The 23,275-nt window shown below is 30.8% G+C and overlaps 1 protein-coding gene across 3 annotated transcripts in view; it reads left to right on the plus strand.

Moving 5' to 3' along the window:
* LOC108913953 (estradiol 17-beta-dehydrogenase 11) overlaps positions 1–16,152 on the plus strand; it is a 57,377-nt gene extending 41,225 nt beyond the window's left edge. For all 3 annotated transcript variants that reach the window (XM_018719613.1, XM_018719610.1, XM_018719612.1), the window contains 4 exons: positions 4,848–4,972; positions 8,090–8,200; positions 15,438–15,802; positions 15,873–16,152. In XM_018719613.1, coding sequence (XP_018575129.1) covers positions 4,848–4,972; positions 8,090–8,200; positions 15,438–15,802; positions 15,873–16,089 — 818 coding nt within the window. In that variant the 3' untranslated portion in view covers positions 16,090–16,152. The remainder of the gene's footprint in view (positions 1–4,847; positions 4,973–8,089; positions 8,201–15,437; positions 15,803–15,872) is intronic.
* The last annotated feature ends 7,123 nt before the right edge of the window (positions 16,153–23,275 follow it).

The raw sequence follows: 23,275 nt of genomic DNA on the forward strand, positions 1-23,275 counted from the left end.
CACGTTAATATACTTTATTGCAAAAAATAACTCCTGTGGCACAATATATTTAATAACTTACATAAAAGACACAACTTCACACTATAATTAATACTTTGTCGTTTTCTTGTACCATAAAGAATATTAATTATTATATAATGTTGCATGTACACCTTTTCCGTATTGCACCGAAGTACTTTAATAAATATTAATAGGAGTGGTAACTAAGAATTAGGTGTGTTATCAATGATCACAAACTGTTACTCTAACGGTACTTGATAATTGTACGTGTAAGGATTCGATGTAAATCATCAAATTGCCTGTAATTAATAAGCAGTTTGGATGAAGGTATATTTAAATTTACTAAAATTGTGCATATCATGTGTAAAATTGGGACATTTACTTTCTTATATAATAATCTGAATTTGTAACTGCCACCAAGTTGTAACTTTATTTAATCATTTAAATTAATCAACATGTAACTAATCTTATTGACTTTAAATACTGAAATTGTAGGAATAGATTTCTTATCGCAAAATATGTGCACTATGTTCGACGTTTTGCTTTCGCAGGCATTATTTTTGAGATACAGGCCGTTAAAGTTTAGAAAGAAATAAACAGTTTCATTTGTAACTCGGGGACCTTTAACAGAATTTCATTAAAATTGTAGTAGGTGTAATTGTAGTTGATTGAAAATATTGATAAATACTGCTATGCAAGATCTATAAAACTCGCTTCCATGATATTAAAGTTCCTTTCTGATTGTGATGATCATAACAATGAAATGTTACGGTAAACTAAAATAAAGTAGTTTTCTATAGAAGTAGTATTTTATAAAAAATGTGAGGAAATCACTAACGAATAGGAAACACGAAACATAACTATTTGATAACAATTGCAAATTAAGCAATTTGTTATAACAATAACAGATTTGAAAAATCGTTAAACGATAACTAACAACTACAAAAGGTCTTTGAAATGAAGATGTTCAGTATCAATACATTATCTTTTAATTAAAGTGTTTATACAGGATGTAAGAAATTTCACTGACATTACTTCAGCATGAGATAGAGTAATGCATACCACGTGTGCACGCGGCAGACTTATCCTACGGAAAAATGTAAACAATAATTATTATGAAACATTTAGTAGATTTTCAGACAACTGTATTCCAGGTTTTAAATAAATAAAATAAAATGTATCGATTTTGTAGTACGAAGATAGTGTTGTGCTTAAATTTTAGCTTGAATTTTAGTAATTATGAATCTCTTAAAACAGGAACTTAACTTTTAATCAAATTATGATTTGAATAATATGTAATTAAAGTACCCAAAGATTCACGTCGTGCAAATAATCATACGTATTAAAAACAATTTAGGTACTTACCAAAAATCAAAATTCAGTAATTTTTAAACGCACAAGTACAAAACAAACTACAACATATGCTCAAAATGTCCACCACCATTTGCGATGCACGCACGACACCTTCGAATCCAATTTTCGCGCACTCGCAGGAAAACACCTCAAGAAAAGGACATAGTGGTACGCAAAAAACACTCAGACACAGTCCAATTCCAGATACCAACTGAACTGCGTATTGCTGGACAGCTTAGTACCTCATGTTATCCGCTGTGCCGTTGTCACATTGCTCGATATGAATTTTATCGAATTTTAAGTTTATTGCAACGCTAATTAGTTTTTAGAGTTAAGTATAAAGAAGTTCAAAAAAGTGATTGTATTTTATGGTAATCTATGTACGCAGTTATGTCAATATTCCTTAATTAATCAAGTTTGGAATTTTGATAATTTTTTTCTTGGGATGGTTGAGTTTAGGACCCATGTCTTATAAGGTGTTTTTGTTTATTTTAATGTATTCTATCGTCTGTTAAAATTAAGGCAGTCAAACTTCTAACACCCTGTAGAATAACATGCAGCAGCATTACTAAGTCTGAGAATATTACAATTGTCCTGAATTATTACGTTAATTCTGGTTGGGTTTGCTTTGGCTTGCTATAAATTTTCCCAAGCAAAATAATCTAAAGGGTTCATGTTTCGTATTCGTTAGTAATTTATTTAAATTATCTATAAAGAACTTCGATAGTTAATATATTTTAGTTCGACAGCATTGCCACACGCAACATGTAGTCTGTAGTACAGGTCATCACAATCGCTTTAATATCCTGTAATCGACGCAAAATATAAAAACTTACAAGGAAATGTTTTCTACAGATTTTGCATAGCATCATTTTTTACTAATATTTTCAAGAAATAACTTCTATGCCATAAGTAAATATCATACAATTACAATTACAATCAAAAGAACTTTTCATTCGTGTATATGCACCAATTTTACTGAAATTGCATTGCTGAGATAGAAAATTTTCATTTAAGTTCTGTTTTCTAAAGCCCTGTGTCCTAAAGCAAAACGTCATAGATAACTACACTAATTTTATATATAGGGTGGCCAAATGAAAACAAAACAGAGCCATTTTCATCAACTGCGTCAAAATTGTAGAAAAACGCTCATACCCTTCGATTTTAGATTACAGGGGGACATCCCTTGCTAGTATTTTTGACTCCGCCACTTTCACCCCCAAGCATCACCCCAAAATATTTAAATGGCATTGGGGGAGTTGAGTAATATTTCTTTTGAAAGCTCTTAACAATTCTCTTTACAACAGACTTTAAATTTTATAATTCCCATCAATACTTTGAAAACGATTTACATTTTAAGATTTGAATTATGTTTAGATGCTTACTTACTACTTAGTTGACTAAATGTTCAAACTGATGACCACCCGCTTCCATACAAGAATAAAGATTTTGTTCGAAACGTTCGCGCACATTCCGAAGCATTTCCAGAGTGATTCGACGGCATTTATCGACGATTCTTTGACGCAAATCTTCCAGCGACGCTGGCTGTATTTTATAGATTTTACTTTTTAGGTATCCCCACAAAAATCAAGGGGCGATAAATCCGGTGATCGTGGATGCCACTGAATGCTGCCTCTTCTCCCAATCCAATTCCGTAGAAAACGTTGGTCCAAATACTGACGGACAATTAACGCATAATGTGGAGGAGTACCGTCCTGTTGAAAAATCAAATGATCTTCGTCATACTCTGGAACATTTTCAATAATATCAGTCAAGGCGGAGTCAATAGCGCCTTCCAGTAATTGCAAATACATTTGGCCAGTCAAATTACCAGGTAGAAAAAAAGGACCCACCAGCCGGTCATCGAAAATTCCAGCCCATACATGCTACGTTCCCTGTCTCTTGAAATTTTTTTACTAACTCTAGAACATACTTCCTCCTGACATATAGATCTTGATGTTGTTCATTAAATAGCTGTACTGTTCTATTCCCACATTTATTGTTCATAAAGTAAAGCGAAATTATATCTATCCTTTCCGCAATGGAATAAACCATAGTGTTTAATTTTCAAAAACACAATTAAATAAACTACCAACCAACGCTTCCAAATAATACTAGAAAATAATTTGGAATCCACTAATTTTTTTTTCATTGTGTGTGTATAGCATTCAATTATGTTTTTTACAATTGTGTTTTTTTTACGAAAGTGATAAAAAATCGCCAAAAGCCAATGTAATACAAGAAATACTAAATTTATACCATTGGCGTACTTAACTCGAATGACTGACATTTTTACCGTTACTAATCGTTTGTACATAAGTTTCAACTTTAAAATCAAAATTCTTAATAGGTATTGGGCGGAATTATAAAATTTAAAGTCTGTTTTAAAGAGAATTGTAAGAGTTTCAAAAGAAATATTACTCAACCCCCAATGCCATTTAAATATTTTGAAATTATGCTTACCCTTGCTTGGGGGTGAAAGTGGCGGAGTCAAAAATATCACCAAAGATCTATCTAAAATCGACGGGTCTGAGCGTTTTTCTACAATCTTGACGCAGTTCCTGAAAATGGCTCTGTTTCGTTTTCATTTGGCCACCCTGTATACTTTTTCTATAGAGACCTAAACATTTTTAATTATATTCTAATTTTTGGTGGAGAAGCAAGGGAAATGTACAAAAAAAATTCCCTTACGAGCCTGCATAAAGTAATTATTATGTAACGCTTTTTACTATCTCATTGGTTATAGTATTTCTTCAATATTGAGTACGGCGTTCGGCATTTTCTTCGTTTGTTTTTTGTATCAGTTCTTTTAATGACTGGGTACGTATATGAGTAACATGTACTTCACTTTACAACACGTTACTGAAATTTAACATATCTATAGGTTACAGGTACAACGAGAAAGTGATATTTCTTTTGTTATTTTTATTTTATTGTTTTTTAGTAAAAGAACCTGAAAGCGACTATACCTTTGCACCTTATGTTTATAAAAGTTTTAACAGTGTATTAAATCGGTAGAATTCTGTATATAAAATATTATTTTACAATAATTATGAAACAATATCGTTTTATATTCATTGAATAATTACAAACGGCATGCCCTAGATACTCTCTGTGACATGAAATGTGAGGAATTCATATTATTGTTGCAAAAAATTGTTCAACTTTGCCAGTCTGAAAGATATTAAAAAGCTACCATATACACATATTAATATATTTCATTTTTAATAGAGCTAAATTATGGTCATATCCAAATGTAACATAAATTACATAACTTAGACAAGTTCTAGCATAAAATATAGTAATCAAATTTATAATCATTCTTTGGAATTTCCAACAGTGATCTCTGACAGGGAAGCGTCATTTAAATTCAACACTGAACAATTTTTATTATTAATTATTTTCAAACATCTGTAATCTTGTTTTAATTTATAAATAACTTTTCCAATATATCAAAGATTTTCTACAACATTAAACATTACTTATTCTTGCAGGTTTGGAAGAAACCGTAGGTTTAGTAAAGGGAATCGGGGGCAAGGTATACGCCTTCAAATGTGATTTAGCCAATAGGGAAGATGTATATAAAATAGCTAAGAAGACCCAAGAAGAAGTGGGAGATGTGAGTTCAAACTATTTTTTGTCATTTTGATTAAGTTTTCATTTAAAGATGGGGACAAAAAATATTAATATAATGTCCCCTCCACCGTAATCTTTGAACTGAAGCGAAACATTTCGTGTTCAAACGTTATTTTATATAACCTTGAAAATAACTCGTATAATTGGATGCAAATCACGTACCTAATTTTAAAAAAATTTAACTAATAAGTGAACCATCTCTTATTATGTTCTGGTAATTGTTGTGAACAATTACGTGTTTGTACGTACTTATTATCTCGATCTGAATTAGCCTGTGAAAAGTCAAAGTTCACTTCCAGAAATAGAACATATTATTTTGCATTGCTTCACAGATTTCATCTAAAAATATTTACAAAGTCTAGAAATATTCTTGATAATCCTACCAGAAAAATTTCAACTAAACATGTTGTTAAACAAGAGTTGTAATTTTAGTAAATAAACACAAAGTCAGTAAATACTGCAATTTGCAATTTTCTGAAGTACCAAGTTTCAAGCTTTTATTATGAATAGTGCTTACTTTGTACCTAACTGATTGTTACATTTTAAGAAAACTAACGCTTACCTTATATTCTTAAATAAAATAAATCTCTTTATTTCAAATTTGTGAACGTAATTTCAAACATTTAGAATGTGGAATCTGCTAGAAAATAACATAACAATGTGCGGATTCAGGATATGAATTTACTCCCCGCAAATTTAGATACCATAAAACAACTTTACTGGTGAAATCCAGGTAGGCTACAAAAGAATTCGTGCTGATGCTAAAAATAGAACTATTACTGAAACAGTCTGCAGCAAACTACAAGTTTTTTAGTTTTTACGGACTGTCTGATACACGTTAAATATTAGAAATAATTATATAAGCATATAGGAAGACAAAAAATAGAAAAATAAAAGATGATTGTAAGAAAAAAGAATGACATTACATATTCATTTACTAAGGGCTTGATTTTATCTTATTAAATAATATCTTTAAAATACAATCTAAGAAATCAAAATTGTCCAATTTACATATTAAGTATGTCTGTTTTTTCGCGTTGACACCCCTTTTAAATATAAGTAGTCTGGCAGAATTAATGAGACAGTTTTTTAAGAAATTGAGTGAAAATAAGTCCAATTTCTCTTACAATGGAAGGGAAGATTGCTGTTGTCAGATATTGCAATTGAACTAAAAATGTCTGATTCGAGTATTGCCCCTTTTTCTTGTACGTGGTGTTAAAGTCAAATTTAATTTTTTGTAATATTTTAATTGTCTCTGTGCTGTATTCACTTCTACAATCGCGAGTTACACTACCCTGTAAAAAAAATATTGAGAGTTTTTTTCTTCCAAATTGAATGAAGAATCGAAAACTGATTTTTATTTTATGAAAAAGCAGTGGCGTACCAATTTTTGCTTTAGAAATATCCAGTAACGTACTAGTACGGACGCCGCTGGCAAAAATAAATAGAATGTTTTTCATTGCAAAACGTGCCCCCTCGATGATAATTAACCTCTTCAAAATTTCATTGAAATATATTTAGCCGTTTGGCAATAATTAATAAATCTGATTTTTTAAAACCAATTTTAAACACTTATTTGTACTTCCTTATTCCTTCCCTACTTCCCATTTCTAGAATATTGTTTATACAGGATGTAAGAAGTTTGACTGCCATTACTTCAGCATGAGATAGAGTAATCATAAATGAACAAAAAAGTTGTCTATTACAGAGGCGTAAAATTAACAGTTTTCAAAATACAACGAGTATTAATATTGGGGAGTTTCATCACAGCGTGACAACAGCGCTTAACCTGCCGATGCACACCACGTGTACACGCGGCAGACTTGTCCTATGAAAAAACTGTAAACAGCTATTATTGTGAAACATTTAGTGAATTTCAAGACAATTGTTTTCTGGTTTTTAAATAAATAAAATAAAATGTATCTATTTTGTAGTACGAAGATAGTGTTGTGCTTAAATTTTAGCTCGAATTTTAGTAATTTTAGTAATCTTCTAAAACAGAAACTTACCTTTTAATCAAATTACGTATTTGAAAAATATGTAATTAAAGTACCCAAAAATTCACGTCGTCCAAATAGTCATACGTATTAAAAATAATTTAGTACTTACCAAAAAGCAAAATTCAATAATTTTTAAACATATAAAACGAACTACAATATATGCTCAAAACTTTTCACCAACACCACCATTTTCGATGCACGCACGACACCTTCAAATCCAATTTTCGAGCACTCGCTGGAAAACACCTCAAGAAAAGGAATTAGTGGTACGCAAAAAACACTCCGACACGGTCGAATCCAGATACCAACTGAATTACGTATTGGTGGTTGGACACCTTAGTACCTGTAAATAAACCGCCGCGCCGTTGTCACATTGCTCGATATGAATTTTATCGAATTTTAAATTTATTACAAGGCTAATTATTTTTTAGAATCAAGCATTTACAAGTTCAAAAAAGTGATTGTATTTTATGGTATTCTATGCACGCGGTTGTGTCAATATTCCTTAATTAATCGAACATTTGTACATCAAGTTGGAGATTTTGCTAATTTTTTTTCTCGGAACTGGTTGAGTTTAGGACCCATGTCATACAAGGTTTATTTGTTCAGTTTAATGCATTCTATGGACTGTTAAAATTAAGACAGTCAAACTTCTAATACCCTGTATAGCAAACTCATATTATTTTTTGAATCTCTATCAGTCCCTGAAGTTTCCGCATTGGAAACAGAACCACCCTGTATATGTGTTTCGTCATTATGTGACAAAAAAATGTCATACTATCCTTTTTCTATGATATTGTTTGATTAATTTAATAAAATAAAATTAATAGAATTACCAAATATCAGCAATAGATTACCAAATATCAGCAATATTTATCAATATTTCATTTTTTTTTGTACAAAGTCCTCTACAAAACATTTTAAATTATAAATAAATTAATGATTTATTAATAATTAAATCGAAAGAAATTGTGCCAATAGAAATAGTATTTATCTCAACCACAAATAAGCCCATAAAACTGATCGACTATGATGTGGTTAATGCTGATTCTTTTCTTATTCTTTTTTTAACAATCTGTTATTCCATTACTTATTTCCAGATAACTATTCTAATCAACAATGCTGGAGTAGCATCAGGGTATCTTTTATTGGACACTCCGGACCATTTGATACAAAGGACTTTTGACGTTAATGTCGTTGCACATTTCTGGGTAAGTGACAAACATACGAAAATGTTAATCCTTATTCATTATTAAACATTTGTTGGAACTATATTAGTATGTCATACTGATGCTACCGAAATATTGGCTAATAACATTTTTTAAAAGATTTTAGATCAAACAGTAAATTAAAATTATATAAAGATGAACTTGGTCTTAAAATATTCATATGTTTTGGACCTTGAAAGTGTAGGTATATACAAAGAAGAGTCCAGCAATTTACACCGAGTAATTTTTTTTCAAAAACGATTTGTTTGTCTGATACAACATTTCTAACATTTAATCGTTATTAGAGAAATAACTCGCCTGTACACCATATGTATAAATCTTACGTATTAAAAAAATTAATTACTTTATAATTTTGTCTTTACGGATCTATTATCACTATTTAATATTTATACGTACATATTAAATAATATAAAGTTTTTTATAAGTACTCCTACCGCTGATAAAGATTTACTTGTCTACTTTTTTTGTAGTATCGTATAAATCAAGTTGTGTCTACAGAAAACAATGAAATGATTCATACAGATGTGCAATTTAACAGAAACGTAATAAATTGTATTTTCCAGAAATGAAAAGAAACTTTTATGTTTGTTTTGACGAATAAAAGTGAAATTATTTTGTAATATAAATAGAGCATTATTTGATTTATCATACGTTTTTAAATAGTCGCTTTAATATATCTAAATATTATTAAATATTAAATTATTTACTATTAATTATAATCTACATACTATTATAATAATCTACCTACTATTACATAATAATATAGAGAGTGTCACCTAACGAATGTTACATACCTTAAGGGTATAATCTAGAACCCAAATGGTGTCGATTTAACCAAACTTGCTTAAAGAAAATGTCGCAAAAAAAGTTATAGGGTATTAAAGTTTATTTTTTATTTATTATTTTCTCCTTAACTCAGAACCCAGTTAACCGATTTGAGCAAAATATTCGGTTGCTTAGTTTCTCTTCATGAAGTATGCAGTGATTATGTTCCTATTAGGTTAAATCATACAGGGCGTTCATTTTATTACAACCCTTTGTGAATATTCTTCTGTAACTTTTTTATACGTTTAAATTTTTACATGCAACTATCAGAAATAAGCAGAGAATTTTATTCTACAAAAAAAATGTGTACCTATCAAAAGTCGAAATTATGCTCGGTTATGAAGATATGTATTACAGAAAATATATATCTAATAGGAACATAATCAGTGGAGAGAAACTAGGTAACAGCAAATACTCAAATCGGTTAACTGGGTTCCGAGTTAAGAAGAAAACAAGAAATAAAAAAGAAACTTTAACACCCTGCAACTTTTTTGCGATATTTTTCGTTTAAGCAAGTTTGATTAAATCGACACCATTTGGGTCCTAGATTATAACCTTGAAGTATGTAAAATTTGTTAGGTGACACCCTGTATAATAATTCTATATAAATTTATTAAAGGTCTTATTTTACTTAATTGGCGAGAAAAAAAATCTTTTTATATTTAATTAATACTTGTCACCTTGAGCATATATGTACATATGTATATATTTTAAATCGCATAAAAGAAGTTAATGGAGGATACAAAACTAGGTTAAATTTTGTATAGTTCGATTCAGTTTACAATTTATTTACCAAATTTTAACTATTTTTGAATTATAAACCAATACCTTGTTTGTTTCCCATTCGCAGAATCGTATTGTAACTATTTGATCATTTCAAGGGTCAATTTTTGGAAAACCAAAGCCCGTTTCTTGACAGAATTATGTTTTTTTCAGTTTATGTTCTTTTACAAAGTGAAATACAGCTTTCTTTATAAGAAAAATAATTAAATAAAAATACGAACATTCAACCAGAAATGCCAAACATTTATGATCGATTTTTTTTTACAGTAATTACAGATTTGTTATTCATAACAAACACGTCCTTATCAATATATTCAAATTCTAAAAGTTGTTATGAAATAATTGTAATACTTTTGAAGTTAATCACGTTTTTTCTTCCGTAAAGAATTTTTATATGAACGTTTAATGATTCATGATGATTGTTTCTACATTTTTTTTAATTGCAACTATAATTATCGTATAGCATGTAGGTATTTGAAGGGTCATTTGGCAGTTTCTTAATCAGTGAATTCGTGCGTAGCTTATGTTTTATTTAACTACATACATGGTTTAATCAATTTATTATACTATTTTCTTAAACTGTATATTTTAATGCCGGTTTTCGATGACAAATTCTGTTACTTTAATTTTTTCATTTCAGTACTTAAATTATTAGAACCCTTATCCCTCACTACCAATATAGAAAAGGTCAAACAAGACGATTTATTGATCTAGTGTTAAAATCAATGAAAATAATTAGGTACAACGGAAAGCCACGTATCTCTAAAGGTTACTATTATTGAACAATAATACCTACTTATTAATAATGTATGCCAGTAAGTCTCGTTATGACTCATGGCGTGGTAAAGTCATACTGTCTACAATTTTATAAGAACGCGCGGTTTGTTGACTATTGTTAACATGGTTCCCCACAGTAAACAGTAAACACAGTGTTTTGGAAAAAAGTATTTGTATTTCAAAAACAAAAGATGATAGACCGTTGGTCTATATAGAAGAAAATATTGTTTCGATGTTCAGTTCAATCCCTGAATTTGTGATAACTTTTTCCATACACTATGCATATTGTTTTTAATTATTGTCTTTTACTAATTAAACACACACAATAATGATGCGGATAACGTTAACAATTATTTTAAATAATTGCCATTTACTAAATACATTTATCTTTTCTTTCACTGTTTATCTTCTAATAGTTCTAGATTCTAACTTTGTTTTATAATTAGTTATAAAACCTAGTATCTAGATTGCTGAAGATGTCTTAATAAAAACGACAAAATGTCGTATAAACGTAAGAGTGATTTTTCCTGAAATAATCTAAATTAAAAAAAGAAGACAATAATGTTTTACGTCCATATAAGTATCAGTATATGGTTGATAATCCGTTGACAATTTTTGTTTTAATAAATCATTGAATTGTAGAAATTAAAAGATATTGCCATCGAATTAGGAACACCAACAATAAAGGCATTTACATAAAATAGAAAACAGAAAAAATTAAAATAGGCCTGTAGGTTTCAAATTTGGCGCATTTTTTTATGTCAAGACCTACTTAATGTTTAATAAATAAAAAATAGATATTCTAGATTTTTTTAATTAAGCAGATTCTTTCCTTAGAATGTCACATTTCTACACAAAATCTTCTGTACATGTCAAATGTTGGAAAAAAATTAATTGTTTATGCATTTCTTAATTGACATAATAGTGGAGTCAAGATAGATTTTGACTTCACGAGAATTACTGGAAGAGAGAACTTTTTATTTTTCGCTTTTTAAAGTTGTCAGAAACAACATATAAAAAGTTACCAACTGTAGAGTGTACGCTAAATTATTTATTTAACAAAATAGTTGCAAAGGCTGTAGAATTTTTTTTCTAACGTACGAAAAATGAGACGGGCGGTCCCTAAGTATAGCTCTCGAAGATCGCGCGGCCCCGAGCGCGCTACATTAAATTTGTTATAACTTTTGATCTAATTGATCAAATCGACCCCACAAAAATTTAAATGAAAGAAGAGTCACACGGCTTTCAAAATTTTATGTCTTTAAACTTAACATAACATAACTTTAACATATACAAAGTTACGTCATTCTATAATTTTGTACAATAATAATAAAATAGCTGTCATTCTTTTAATTATTAAAATAAATATCTGTAACTTTCACATATTACTCTTCAAATGACGATTGAAACAGTGAGTGATATGGAAAAAATCTTAAAAATTTAATTTGAAAAATATAATATATTCAATATTTTTAAAAAATCACAAATTTGACTTTTTAGGCCATACTTCATAGATCAAAAACTATAGTTGTAAATGTGATATTGTAACTTTATGAGAGCACTTTTTAAAGCTTAAAATCTCTACTTTAAGATGGTGCATTTTATTTTTCTTAAAAAATTGAAATAATAGTTGAAAAACAAAAAATAACAAAAAATAAAAATATTTCATGAAAAACCGTGAAATTTATTGTTAAATAAAGTTTAATAATGTACAAAAAAAATTTTTTTTTTCAATAAACCATCAAAGAATTAAGTTAAGCCCTTAAAAAAAGTAAATCCAGCGAAACATATTTTTTTTATTTATCGTAATAAGTGAAAAATTGTTATAACAGCAAAAAAATAACGTTTTTTGATTAATTGATTTAATATTCATTTTTAAAACGTATATTCTGTAGCCTTGCTTGCGAAGGGGAGTTTTGAAAGTTGTTTTTCTTGTCAGTTTGGGTGACGAAGCTAAGCAGTGAGCACACCAAATATTTTTTTGTTACTTAGTTTTAGGTATTTATTTTAAAAGCGTTTTTCGTTCATAAAAATTGAATAATTATTATTATATATGGTATAAGAATATGATTTTTATGTTTTCGAGTAAGCTGCAGTTATCAGTGTGTTAAAAAGTGTATTATTCACATATTTTGTCCATTTTGAGGTTATACTCTCGTACACTTGTAATTCTTTAATGTAATATTATTACTTAATATTACAAATAATCTTCAGTTTGCATTTAAGGTATTTTCTATAAAACCTCTTTAACCATTTATAATTTTCATTTTTCGAACCTCTATATTACAAATATGAGCGAGTTTGATTTAAAATCGATAATTGTTAAATAAATTGTTTAAAATAGTCGGCCATATTGGATCAGCCATTTTGAATTTTCATTTTTTGACATTATGTTATTGTTTAGCGACGTCAAAAACCCCTATATTACAAATATAAGCGAGTTTGATTTAAAATCGATAATTGTTAAATAAATTGTCAGCCATTTTGAATTTTCATTTTCTAACTTCACATTCTTGTTCAGCGACATCGAAAACACCTACAGTGTAGGAAAGTACCGATGGTCTATCTGAAGTTACGTGAGAGCGATAAAGTAAGCCATAGAAATCTATGCGATAGAGAAGGATGGCTAGAATGAAGGCGTCTCATAGTCACCGCCCGTTTCGCCCTTCCACAAATAAGATCCACTTCTTATTTGTGGAAAGGCGAAATGGGCGGTGACTATTAGACGCCTTCACTATACCCATTCTTGTCTATCACATGGATTTCTATGGCTTACTTTATCGCTCTCACGAAACTTCAGATAGACCATCGGTACTTTCCTACCCTGTATATTGTCAATTTGAAAGAATTCGATTTAAAATTCATTGAATTATTTTAAATGATCTTAAAAAACTATTTATTACTGTTTAAACAATTAAAAAACAATTAGCGTACAAAAATAAGTTTATAACTTTTTTCTAATACTTATCTCCAAGTAATTTCAAAAGGTTTTAAAAAAATCCTTGCTTTCCATAATTAATTCAAAATAATGCGTAATTTTAAGCTATCTTGACTCCACTATAATGTATGTAATATTAAGTTCAAAAGATAAAATAAAATCAACTATGTACTATAGTTCCAATAATTTCTTTTTTAAGGATACCCTGCATATGTTGGTGCACATACTTTTTTGTGCATTAGAACACTGGCAGAATATTTTAAACAAAAAAGTTTACGTCTGTTAGAAAATGCACTATTTTTGAGAAACACGCAATGACTGGCCCAAAATCAACCAGCTTCTGTCCTTAACATACAGTCTGCAAACTAAAATAGATCAATTTAAATCGATTTACCTTGGTACAATTTTGCTTCGTTAAAAATTTACAAATCAAAAAATTAAATTGAAGGGATGTAATTTAATAAGGCAAAATTATATCAAGGTATTGTATATAAATCGTTTGTTTTCATCCTAGTTTCCGGATACACTGTATGTTGAGAAATAGAGGCTGGTTGATTTGGAGACAGTCAAATGATTCTTTGTCTAAAGCGGTGCGTTGAAGATAACCTAACAAGATAACCTTTTTCGTGGTGTACAATGTACAATACGAGATACACTTAATGTAAACAAAATTATTCCATACAATATAACCGGGATAGATAACAGCAGCTACTTCTGGCAAATGTTTAAAACACCCTCAAAATTTCAATGCATCAAATTTTAATGAAATATGTACATTGCTTTTTGAAATAACCTGAAATTTGAAAAAATTATAACAAAATTGAGGGCTTGATTTAAAAAATAAAGGACGATTGTATCACGGTCTATAGAACAAAATCCTCTTATTTTTCTGTTCTATCGCCCTTTAAAATTTTTACACTAATTTCTGCAACTCGCTGTATTTCAGATAGATTTGAAGATTGCTCAATTCTATGTTAATAAAAACTATGACGAATGACTTAACAAAACTTCATCATTTAAGATTGAATCAAAATGCATGTAATTTAAATATAAATTTTTCGTACAAGGTACAAGGTGATTTTGATTAATTTAATTTATTTATTATTTATTAATTTACACTATATTTTGACCCCCACTAACTTTTTTGTATTTAGAGTTAAAAGAAAAATGTGAAATATGAAAGATGCACGATTTTTTATGAAGTTTTCGAAAATGATAGTATAAAAACAAGTGAAGTCCAAACAATATAGCCGCGGATGTTAACTTTGTTAAATTAAATGGAACACCTTGTATATTTTTACATATTTGGAAAGAATGTCATATAGGGTTTGTTAGATCGATCTCACAATAAGTGAGATACTATTGAAAAATGAAAAGAAGGTTTTTTATTAAGAAAATAAGATATCTTGCAATTGTTAGACCACTTTTAGACATTTCTGCCTTTTTTCCAATTACGTAAGGAATTTAAAGTACATCTCAGTAATTAAGCCGTGAGAGGCCGTGACAATGACAGGTAATTTCATGACGACATTGTTATTGTTTGACAGTTTGTATTATTATTATTTGATTAAAATGGGTTACAGTAGTAGTAATATTCGAAAACTTCATAAAAAATTTGTGAAACTTTTGTATTTCACATTTTTTTTAAATTCTAAAAGTAATACAGTTAAGAGGGGGTCAAAATATAGTGAATCACACTGTACAAACATCTCAAAAATTTCTAGTTTCTTTTTCTCCATAATTTGTTCATCTAGTAAATTTTTATTTAAAATTTTTTCATTGGTCACATCTCCCGTATCGACCAACTAATCTTAGTATTTCTAGTTCCTTTTTCTAAGTCAACAGCATTTTTTATCACTTCAAGCGAAATACATTTAATATACCCCTATTTTTCAGACAGTGAAGGCCTTTCTGCCTAAAATGATCCAGAAAAACCACGGCCATATCGTGACAATCGCCTCGATGGCCGGCCACACGGGAGTCAGCAAGCTAGTGGACTACTGCTCCTCCAAATTCGCAGCCGTAGGCTTCGACGAAGCCCTAAGAATAGAATTAGAATCTCAGGGTATTAAAGGTGTAAAGACCACTGTTATTTGCCCTTACTTCATTCAGCAGACTGGAATGTTCGATGACGTCAAATCGAAGTTCCTGCCTACGCTGAAATCGAACGACGTGGCGGACAGGATAGTGGAGGCGATACGGAGGGACGAGGAAATCGTTATGATACCCGGCCATTTTAAGCTTGCCATGATCTTTAAGGCGTAAGTATACTAATTTAATTATTTATTAATGTTATTATTAATTACAACCATTTTTATCTTCTTCTTCCAGGATGGTGCCATGGAGCGTAACATCCGTAGTTTTAAGACAGCTACTCCCTGATGCAGCTCCTCAGCATCAGTCAGAGCCAGTAGTACAAATTAAAGAGAAGCAGGAGGAAGAAGAGAAGATACAGTCATCGGAGAGGCCAAATAGTGCGAAAATGGGCAGCCTCAGTACGTCTGTGAAGCTGAACCAGCGGCTGACAGCTGCCGGCAAAAATCTGTAATCTTAGCCTTTGTTACCTATTTTAGTATCTAATAGATGTTTTCTATAAAACTTTTTAAAACAGTGTGAAGTTTTTTTTGTTTTCCTCTTTAATAACGAATATGAAATCAAGCGAGGAAAAAATTGTTCCGCTGCCACCGATATTTTAACAGTAGTCAATTTTATTTAGCCTCAGTATCAGTTAATGACGAATTTAGTCAGTTTTTTGACCTACAAAATATTTTGTTAGCAGAACTATGCAATAGTCTGGTATGCAGAAGGTTCAGGAGTCTTTGTTGGAAATATGAAATTATGAAAGTTTCTAATTAGTATATAATGCCAGTTTTCCATACAGAAGTGATGGGCATTGATTTCTGGACAGCAGAATTAATAAGAAGAAAAAGAAAGAAGAAGAAAGAAAAAAAAACAAAGAATTGTTGTTTACTTTCGTGCCACATCAAATTTGGGTATGTTTGGACTCTTTGGGATAGGAAGTCAAAACAGTGTGACCTACCTTGTGACCAAAGTATAAAGGCAACGAGAAAGTTAGTAAGAATAGACTTACCTGCAGGCCTACAGGGGCTCGAATCCTTTTGTTATAGCTGCGTTATTAAGTAACTTATGCAGAACTTTGTGAAAGAAAGGCCCTAGAATGGTGGCAAAATGATACTCGAACAAAAGCAGCCAAAAAGATCTTAAAAGAACCGTCGAATTGAACTGAAGTCAAGAGAAATAACAATAGAAGTGTCTCGACACTTTACACTCAGGAATGTAAAGGCCTAGCTAGCATGGGAACTCTGTCTACTCGTTGTCAAAACTATGTAGCTTTTTAAAAAGTTCAAGTATGATCATGATTGTCCACAACATACAAGAATGTATACTGTAGTGGAAAAGAATCTTTCATTCACTTCACATACTTAGGTCTATAGTCTACAACTACATTGGTCATAAATGTTCCAGTAACTACACATTGCCAACTTTTCTAACTGATGATATTGCTCGGTGGACTAATCCCCCCCTACTAGCATAGAATTGTACACGCAATATCTAGTAAATAGTTAAGATCATCAGATCCAACAGACATATAGGTACCGATTTTGAACTTATTAGTTCTCTTAATGTAAGTATCATAACACATTAAAAAATAAGTTCGATACCGGTATATGTCTGATGGGTCTGCTAACAATTGATTCTAATTGCTTTGATGATATAATGTTGTCAGGTCATTAGTCCGCAGAATAGTAGTTGTTTTCCGCAATATCATCAGTTAAAAACCGTCTCCTCTAGTAGAGACACAGGTTGTGCTTTCGTAATACCTGCGAATTAACAGGTTGCTCTCCACCAGTTTGGCTGTATTGAAGGCTTAAGTATTGGGTAGCAGTGGTCATTCATAGATGAATTTATTATATCTCTTTATTATTCTGTTTTATAATCAAGCGACAGAATATAATTAATTTTTCTGAAGGTTAATACAATTATTTCGTTACTTGCCTCCAATATGAAATGCAATTTAAGAATATTTTGTAACATTTACTATAATTCTGGAAAAATCTTCATAAATATTTTTTTTTGTTGTCTAATCAATGAGGTTGTGGCGAAACTGATAACACTTCCTGGAACTGTTTTAAAATATACCAGCAATATTTCACAAGCTTTTAAAGAAACTATTTGAAGATGGTTGTGGAATATGCATAGCAGTCAACCATCAATACACGATCTAAGATTTACTAGAAGTATAAACGGTACACAATAGAACGAATAAAAATAAATAATAAAGTAGATTAGTTAAATTTTACAAAATATTTTTATTCTTTTTATTAGTTGCAGTATTTTAGACGGACAATTATTAATAGAGCTCATTCAGTCAATAATTATTACATAAAATTTTATACAGGGTGTAAAAAGTTTGACTGCCATTACTTCAGCATGAGATAGAGTAATCATAAATGAACAGAAAAGTTGTATATTACAGGGGCGTAAGATTAGCAGTTTTCAAAATACAGCCAGTATTAATATTGGGGAGTTTCATCACAACAACGTGACAACAGCGCTTAACCTAACGCTACACAGCTGGTGCATACCACGTGTGCACGCGGCAGACTTGTCCTACGGAAAAAATGTAAACAACTATTTTTGTGAAACATTTAGTAAATTTCAAGACGAGGCTTTCCAGTTCTTAAATAAATGAAATAAAATGTATCGATTTTGTAGTACGAAGATAGTGTTGTCCTTAAATTGTAGTTTGAATTTTAGTAATTATGAATCTCTTACAACAAGAACTTGATTTTTAATCAAATTATGAATTTGAAAAATATGTAATTAAAGTACCCAAAGATTTAATCATCCAAATAATCATACGTATTAAAAATAACTTAGGTACTTACCAAAAAGCAAAATTCAGTAATTTTTAAACACACGAGTACAAAACAAACTACAACATATGTCTATCGCCATTTTCGATGCACACACGACACCTTCGAATCCAATTTTCGCGCACTCGCTGGAAGACACCTCAAGAAAAGGAAATAGTGGTACGCAAAAAACAGTCAGACACGGTCCAATTCCAGATACCAACTGAATTGCGTAATGCTGCACAGTTTAGTACCTGCTCGATATGAATTTTATCGAATTTTAAATTTATTACAAAGCTAATTATTTTTTAGAATTAAGCACAAAGAAGTACAAGAAAGTGATAAACATTGTATTTTAGGGTATTCTATGCCCGCAGTTATGTCAATCGATTTAATAATTTATTAATTAATCGATCTTTTGTACATCAAGTAGGAGATTTTGATAATTTTTTTCTCGGAAATGGTTTAGTATAGGACCCATGTCATATAAGGTTTTTTGTTTATTTTAATGTATTCTATAGTCTGTTAAAATTAAGGCAGTCAAACTGCTAACACCCTGTATATGTACGATGTATATAAGAAATACCACAGACAAAATAGCTATCGCCACAGACCGCTACTGGAATAGGCCAGAAGTTTTAAATTTCCGAATTGCCGGTAGAGTACACCACCAGCAGAATTTTAGGAATAATCAAATGCAGCGGCCCGCATACTTACGCGTATCCTAGCAACATATAAACAAGACTTTGGTAATGTTGCCAGGCGTACTTACGGATTTATTTTCTACACTTTTTTACCAATATCTGTTTTTTTTGCGTTACTGTATTTACTTCAATGTATGATGTAGGTATTGATAAAAATGTTTTTAAAATAATCAACGAATATCTAGTTTCATATGATATTCTGCAGCGGTGTTACAATTAAGTTATTTAATCATAATTTCGTTAAATAGCTACCTACTATTTTCATTTATTAGTATTGAAATACTGCAGAAAATATATTTCCAAAAACAAAATTCGTAATGATATTTTAAACAGCTTGTAGTATAATATTTTTAATATTTGATGATGACGATAAATTTATTTAATATACAAGGTGGGTTATTAGTACGTCGCGGAATGTAGGTACAGGTTTTTTTTTGTATTTTGACATCCACTTATAGGTTTAATAATTAATTAATAGAAAGAAACTTTAAATACAAATACGACTTTTTCTTTATTTCATTTGACATCAAAATTTGCTGACACAAAATATATATGTTTAAAATAAAAAAATAATAAAATTCTCCTTATGAAAATAACAAACAACGATTTTTATAACTAACCTTTACAACAACATAAGGAGAATACATAGAAACGAAATAACATTAAAATACCTACAATTTTTACAAATCAACATGCAAGTAATTGTGATGATACAGTTGAAAATATGTTTTAATCTACTATTAATTGCTTCAAAAACAAATTCAAAATTATCAAACATTTCGTCCTGTATTTTTCTTTCAATACTTGTAAATTTTCAGGTCTTTAAAAAAAATATGTCTAAAGGACTGACAATGAGATCGGGGCTGTTTTCTGGCCACCTAAGGTTTCTAATAATATTTTTTAGTGTTCGTTGACGGGATTCTTCCTCCAAAATAAATTTGCCAATATTCCTGAAGAACTGTTGCACATTATTATTATTTGAATAATACAGTTAATTATGTTTTATTTTTCGTCATAATAACCCATTGTAATTTTTTAAATTTTTTGAATTAAAATGGTTTATTCTAATAATGATAAATCCCATGCATTTTTAAAAGAAGGTTCGTTTCTGTCGTTTTTGTCTGATTGTGTGCGAGAGAGATAGATTTATAGTGTGCGATAGAGATAGAGTGACTCTCTCCTCATAGAGGGCTTCTCTCTCTCTCTCTCTCTTTGCTATGTTCAGGAGTCTCACTAGCAATTTCAGGAAACCTAGGGAGGGAGCGTCGGGTAGAGAGCGTGGCCTTTTTAGCCTTCGTTATCGATCTATGATGTCACAGTATAAGAAAAAAATCCGGTTTTTGCTCGTAACTCGGAAATGGCTGGAAATATAAACAAATTTCCCCTTGGTTCTGAGTAGAGCACTCGGTGGGTAACGCAGAGAGGGGTGTCACAATATATGAAAGAAAAAAACAGTATTTGCTTGTACTCTAAGTATCAAAAAGTGAAAAACGAGTGAAAAACGTCAAACCCCGCATGTCAAAAAAAATCGGGACCAACGGTGTGTGACGTCATAGGATAAAAAAGTGTGCGTTGAATGGAAAAGGAGCGTTAAATCGAAAAAATAATTGAAAAAATCTCCCCACACCTGTGGTTCTGTATGTCAGTTCTGCGTTGAATGGAAAAGGTTCGAAGTCCGTATATGGAAAATAAATTTCGGAAAGAGGTGTATGAGGTGATATAGTAAAAAAGGTCTTATAATTCGGTTGAATTGAAAAAATAATTAAAAAAATCTCCCCACTCCTCTGGTTCTGATTGTCCGTTCTGCGTTGAATGGAAGAGTCCGAAGTCAGTATGTCGAAAAACAAAAAAGTTAGTCAAAAATTGCAACAGCAGGAGCGAACGCATTATCTTATCTTTGTATTGATTGATGATTTGTTGTTTTTTTTTTTTAAATAAATAAATTTCGTATTCAACTACTCCTTGAGGTTCCAGCAATTTTACATTGTGTTAATTTTTTGGAACACCTTTTGTCACAAATATGAGCACTACCAATGGCATCCATGATATACAACACTTATGTCAATAATTATTTTACCTATCTAAAGAAATCAACAATAAGAGAGCAGTACCCATCTAAGGATACACAACCTATATAGTAATGCAATTTTTTTAAACATAGGTGTTAATATCGTACCATATTGGAAGTCGACGCACAAATCTAAAAACGTTAATTTCGAGCTTTTGAATTTTCCCATTCCAAGATGGTATAAAATAAATAATTAATTAGGTAAATTCATAGTTTTAATTCTAACTTGATTTATTTTATTTAGCATTTAGGGCAAATGTGATTTCCAAAAAAGAAGATAAGTCTCTTTAATTACATAATTGAAAGCATTAAATTTATTTAGCAGTTATTATTTGGCAACAAAGCCACCGCTGGAACTGCCGCCTATTACCAAGTAGAAGAGTTACCACGCTAAATTTCATTGATGGAAGCCGGCTAACAAAAGCCTGCTTCCATTTCGGATTGCCAATTTCCAGCATTTAAGAAGCAGTCTGTGGCGATACGCTATACTGTCTGTGGAAATACCTACAAAAATGGCGTGCAAATATCCTAAAAGCTTAACATATACATATGAACAAATATTTGTAAATATTATGAACACAGAAAGCGAAGTAGAGCTAGAAACTTAAAAAAATTGTCTAGATGTTTTCACCTACATACCTAATTTCATCATGACTCTCTTAAGTAACGGTTGCGGAAGCAAGAAATTTTATCTCTACTGCCTCCAATGCGGTCATACATTGTTGCTACACGGTAGCGAATGTGCTGTTGCAATTCTGTGCAACATAATAATATAGCCAATTTACAAATTTTTATCTCTTAATATAGTTTATTAATTATTCATATTGGAAAACATGCGTTAAGAAGTATTAAATATGTATTAAGTAATTTATGTAACATTAGGAAATTACAAAAAAAAATGTCCTCAGAAGAATATGCAAGCAATAGTAAATTTTGTGTAAAATCTAAACTAAAAATAGAGTCAAAAGAAATCTAGAAGAACTATAGAAATGAAGCTGTGAAAGAATGTCTCTTCGTCGTTTAATCCATCGAAATCGAGATATTTATTTAAACGCCCTTAGCTTCTTCACTTTTATGTTTAGCTGTATGTCAAATTAAAGATACTTATAATGTCTTACATTATTCATATATCTATTATTGTGGGCCTTCATGATTGTATGGTTCCACATCTAACTTACTAAGCTTCAAAACTCTGGACAGTAATTATCACTAGGGCAGTAGATGAGACTATTCCGGTTAACTACTCACACTTTACGATGTCCCACGTGCCTACCCAAGCGAGGGTCATACCAAAGAAATTAGATCGTTCCATGACAGCCTGGATTTGATCTGTTATGAATTAATTGCCTTTTGACCTGACGGTCCGAGTAAATGACAGTAAATTATTTTTTAATATACTCCTTATTAACTCTATATTAGGCAGCATCGACGGCCTAGAAGACTGTAATATACAGGGTAGCCCATCGAAAACGTACCGCAAGGCATTACAGGGTAGTAATGAACTTTTCGGCAAAATCCAAAAACAGGTCAAATTTGTTTCTGAGGGGGACAACTTTTGGCATCGATTCTTACTTTTTGAAAATCGATTCATTATTTTAGAAAATATGCAGCTTTGAAAATACGAACAATATTTTTGACGAGAAACGCGAAGATCGATTTAATTTTACTTCAAAACTTACGGTATTAGTCAAGTAAATGCTGAAAATGTTGTCCGCTAACTTGCATATAATGATACAGGTTGTCTTCAAACCGTTGTCGAACATTCTGGAGCACTTGCGGTGTTACTTCGCGACATACATTAATGATCCCGCTCGCAGATCTTCCAAGGTATCATGTGGAGTGCTGTAAACTTTGCTTTTCATGTGCCCCAGAGAAAGAAATCTAAAGGATTTAAGTCGGGTGACCGAGGGGGCCACTCAATTGCACCTCTTCGTCCTATCCAGCGTCCTGGAAACGTCTCATTTAGGTAATTGCGCACATTGAGCGAGTAATATGGAGGAGCTCCGTCTTGCTGGAAAATCAGTTCGTGTTCATCGTAAGCAGGGTCCCTATGATATTTGTTAGAGCTGTAAATCCAAGTACATA

Source organism: Anoplophora glabripennis, unplaced genomic scaffold (assembly GCF_000390285.2).
Source record: "Anoplophora glabripennis isolate ALB-LARVAE unplaced genomic scaffold, Agla_2.0 scaffold803, whole genome shotgun sequence".
NCBI lineage: Eukaryota > Metazoa > Arthropoda > Insecta > Coleoptera > Cerambycidae > Anoplophora > Anoplophora glabripennis.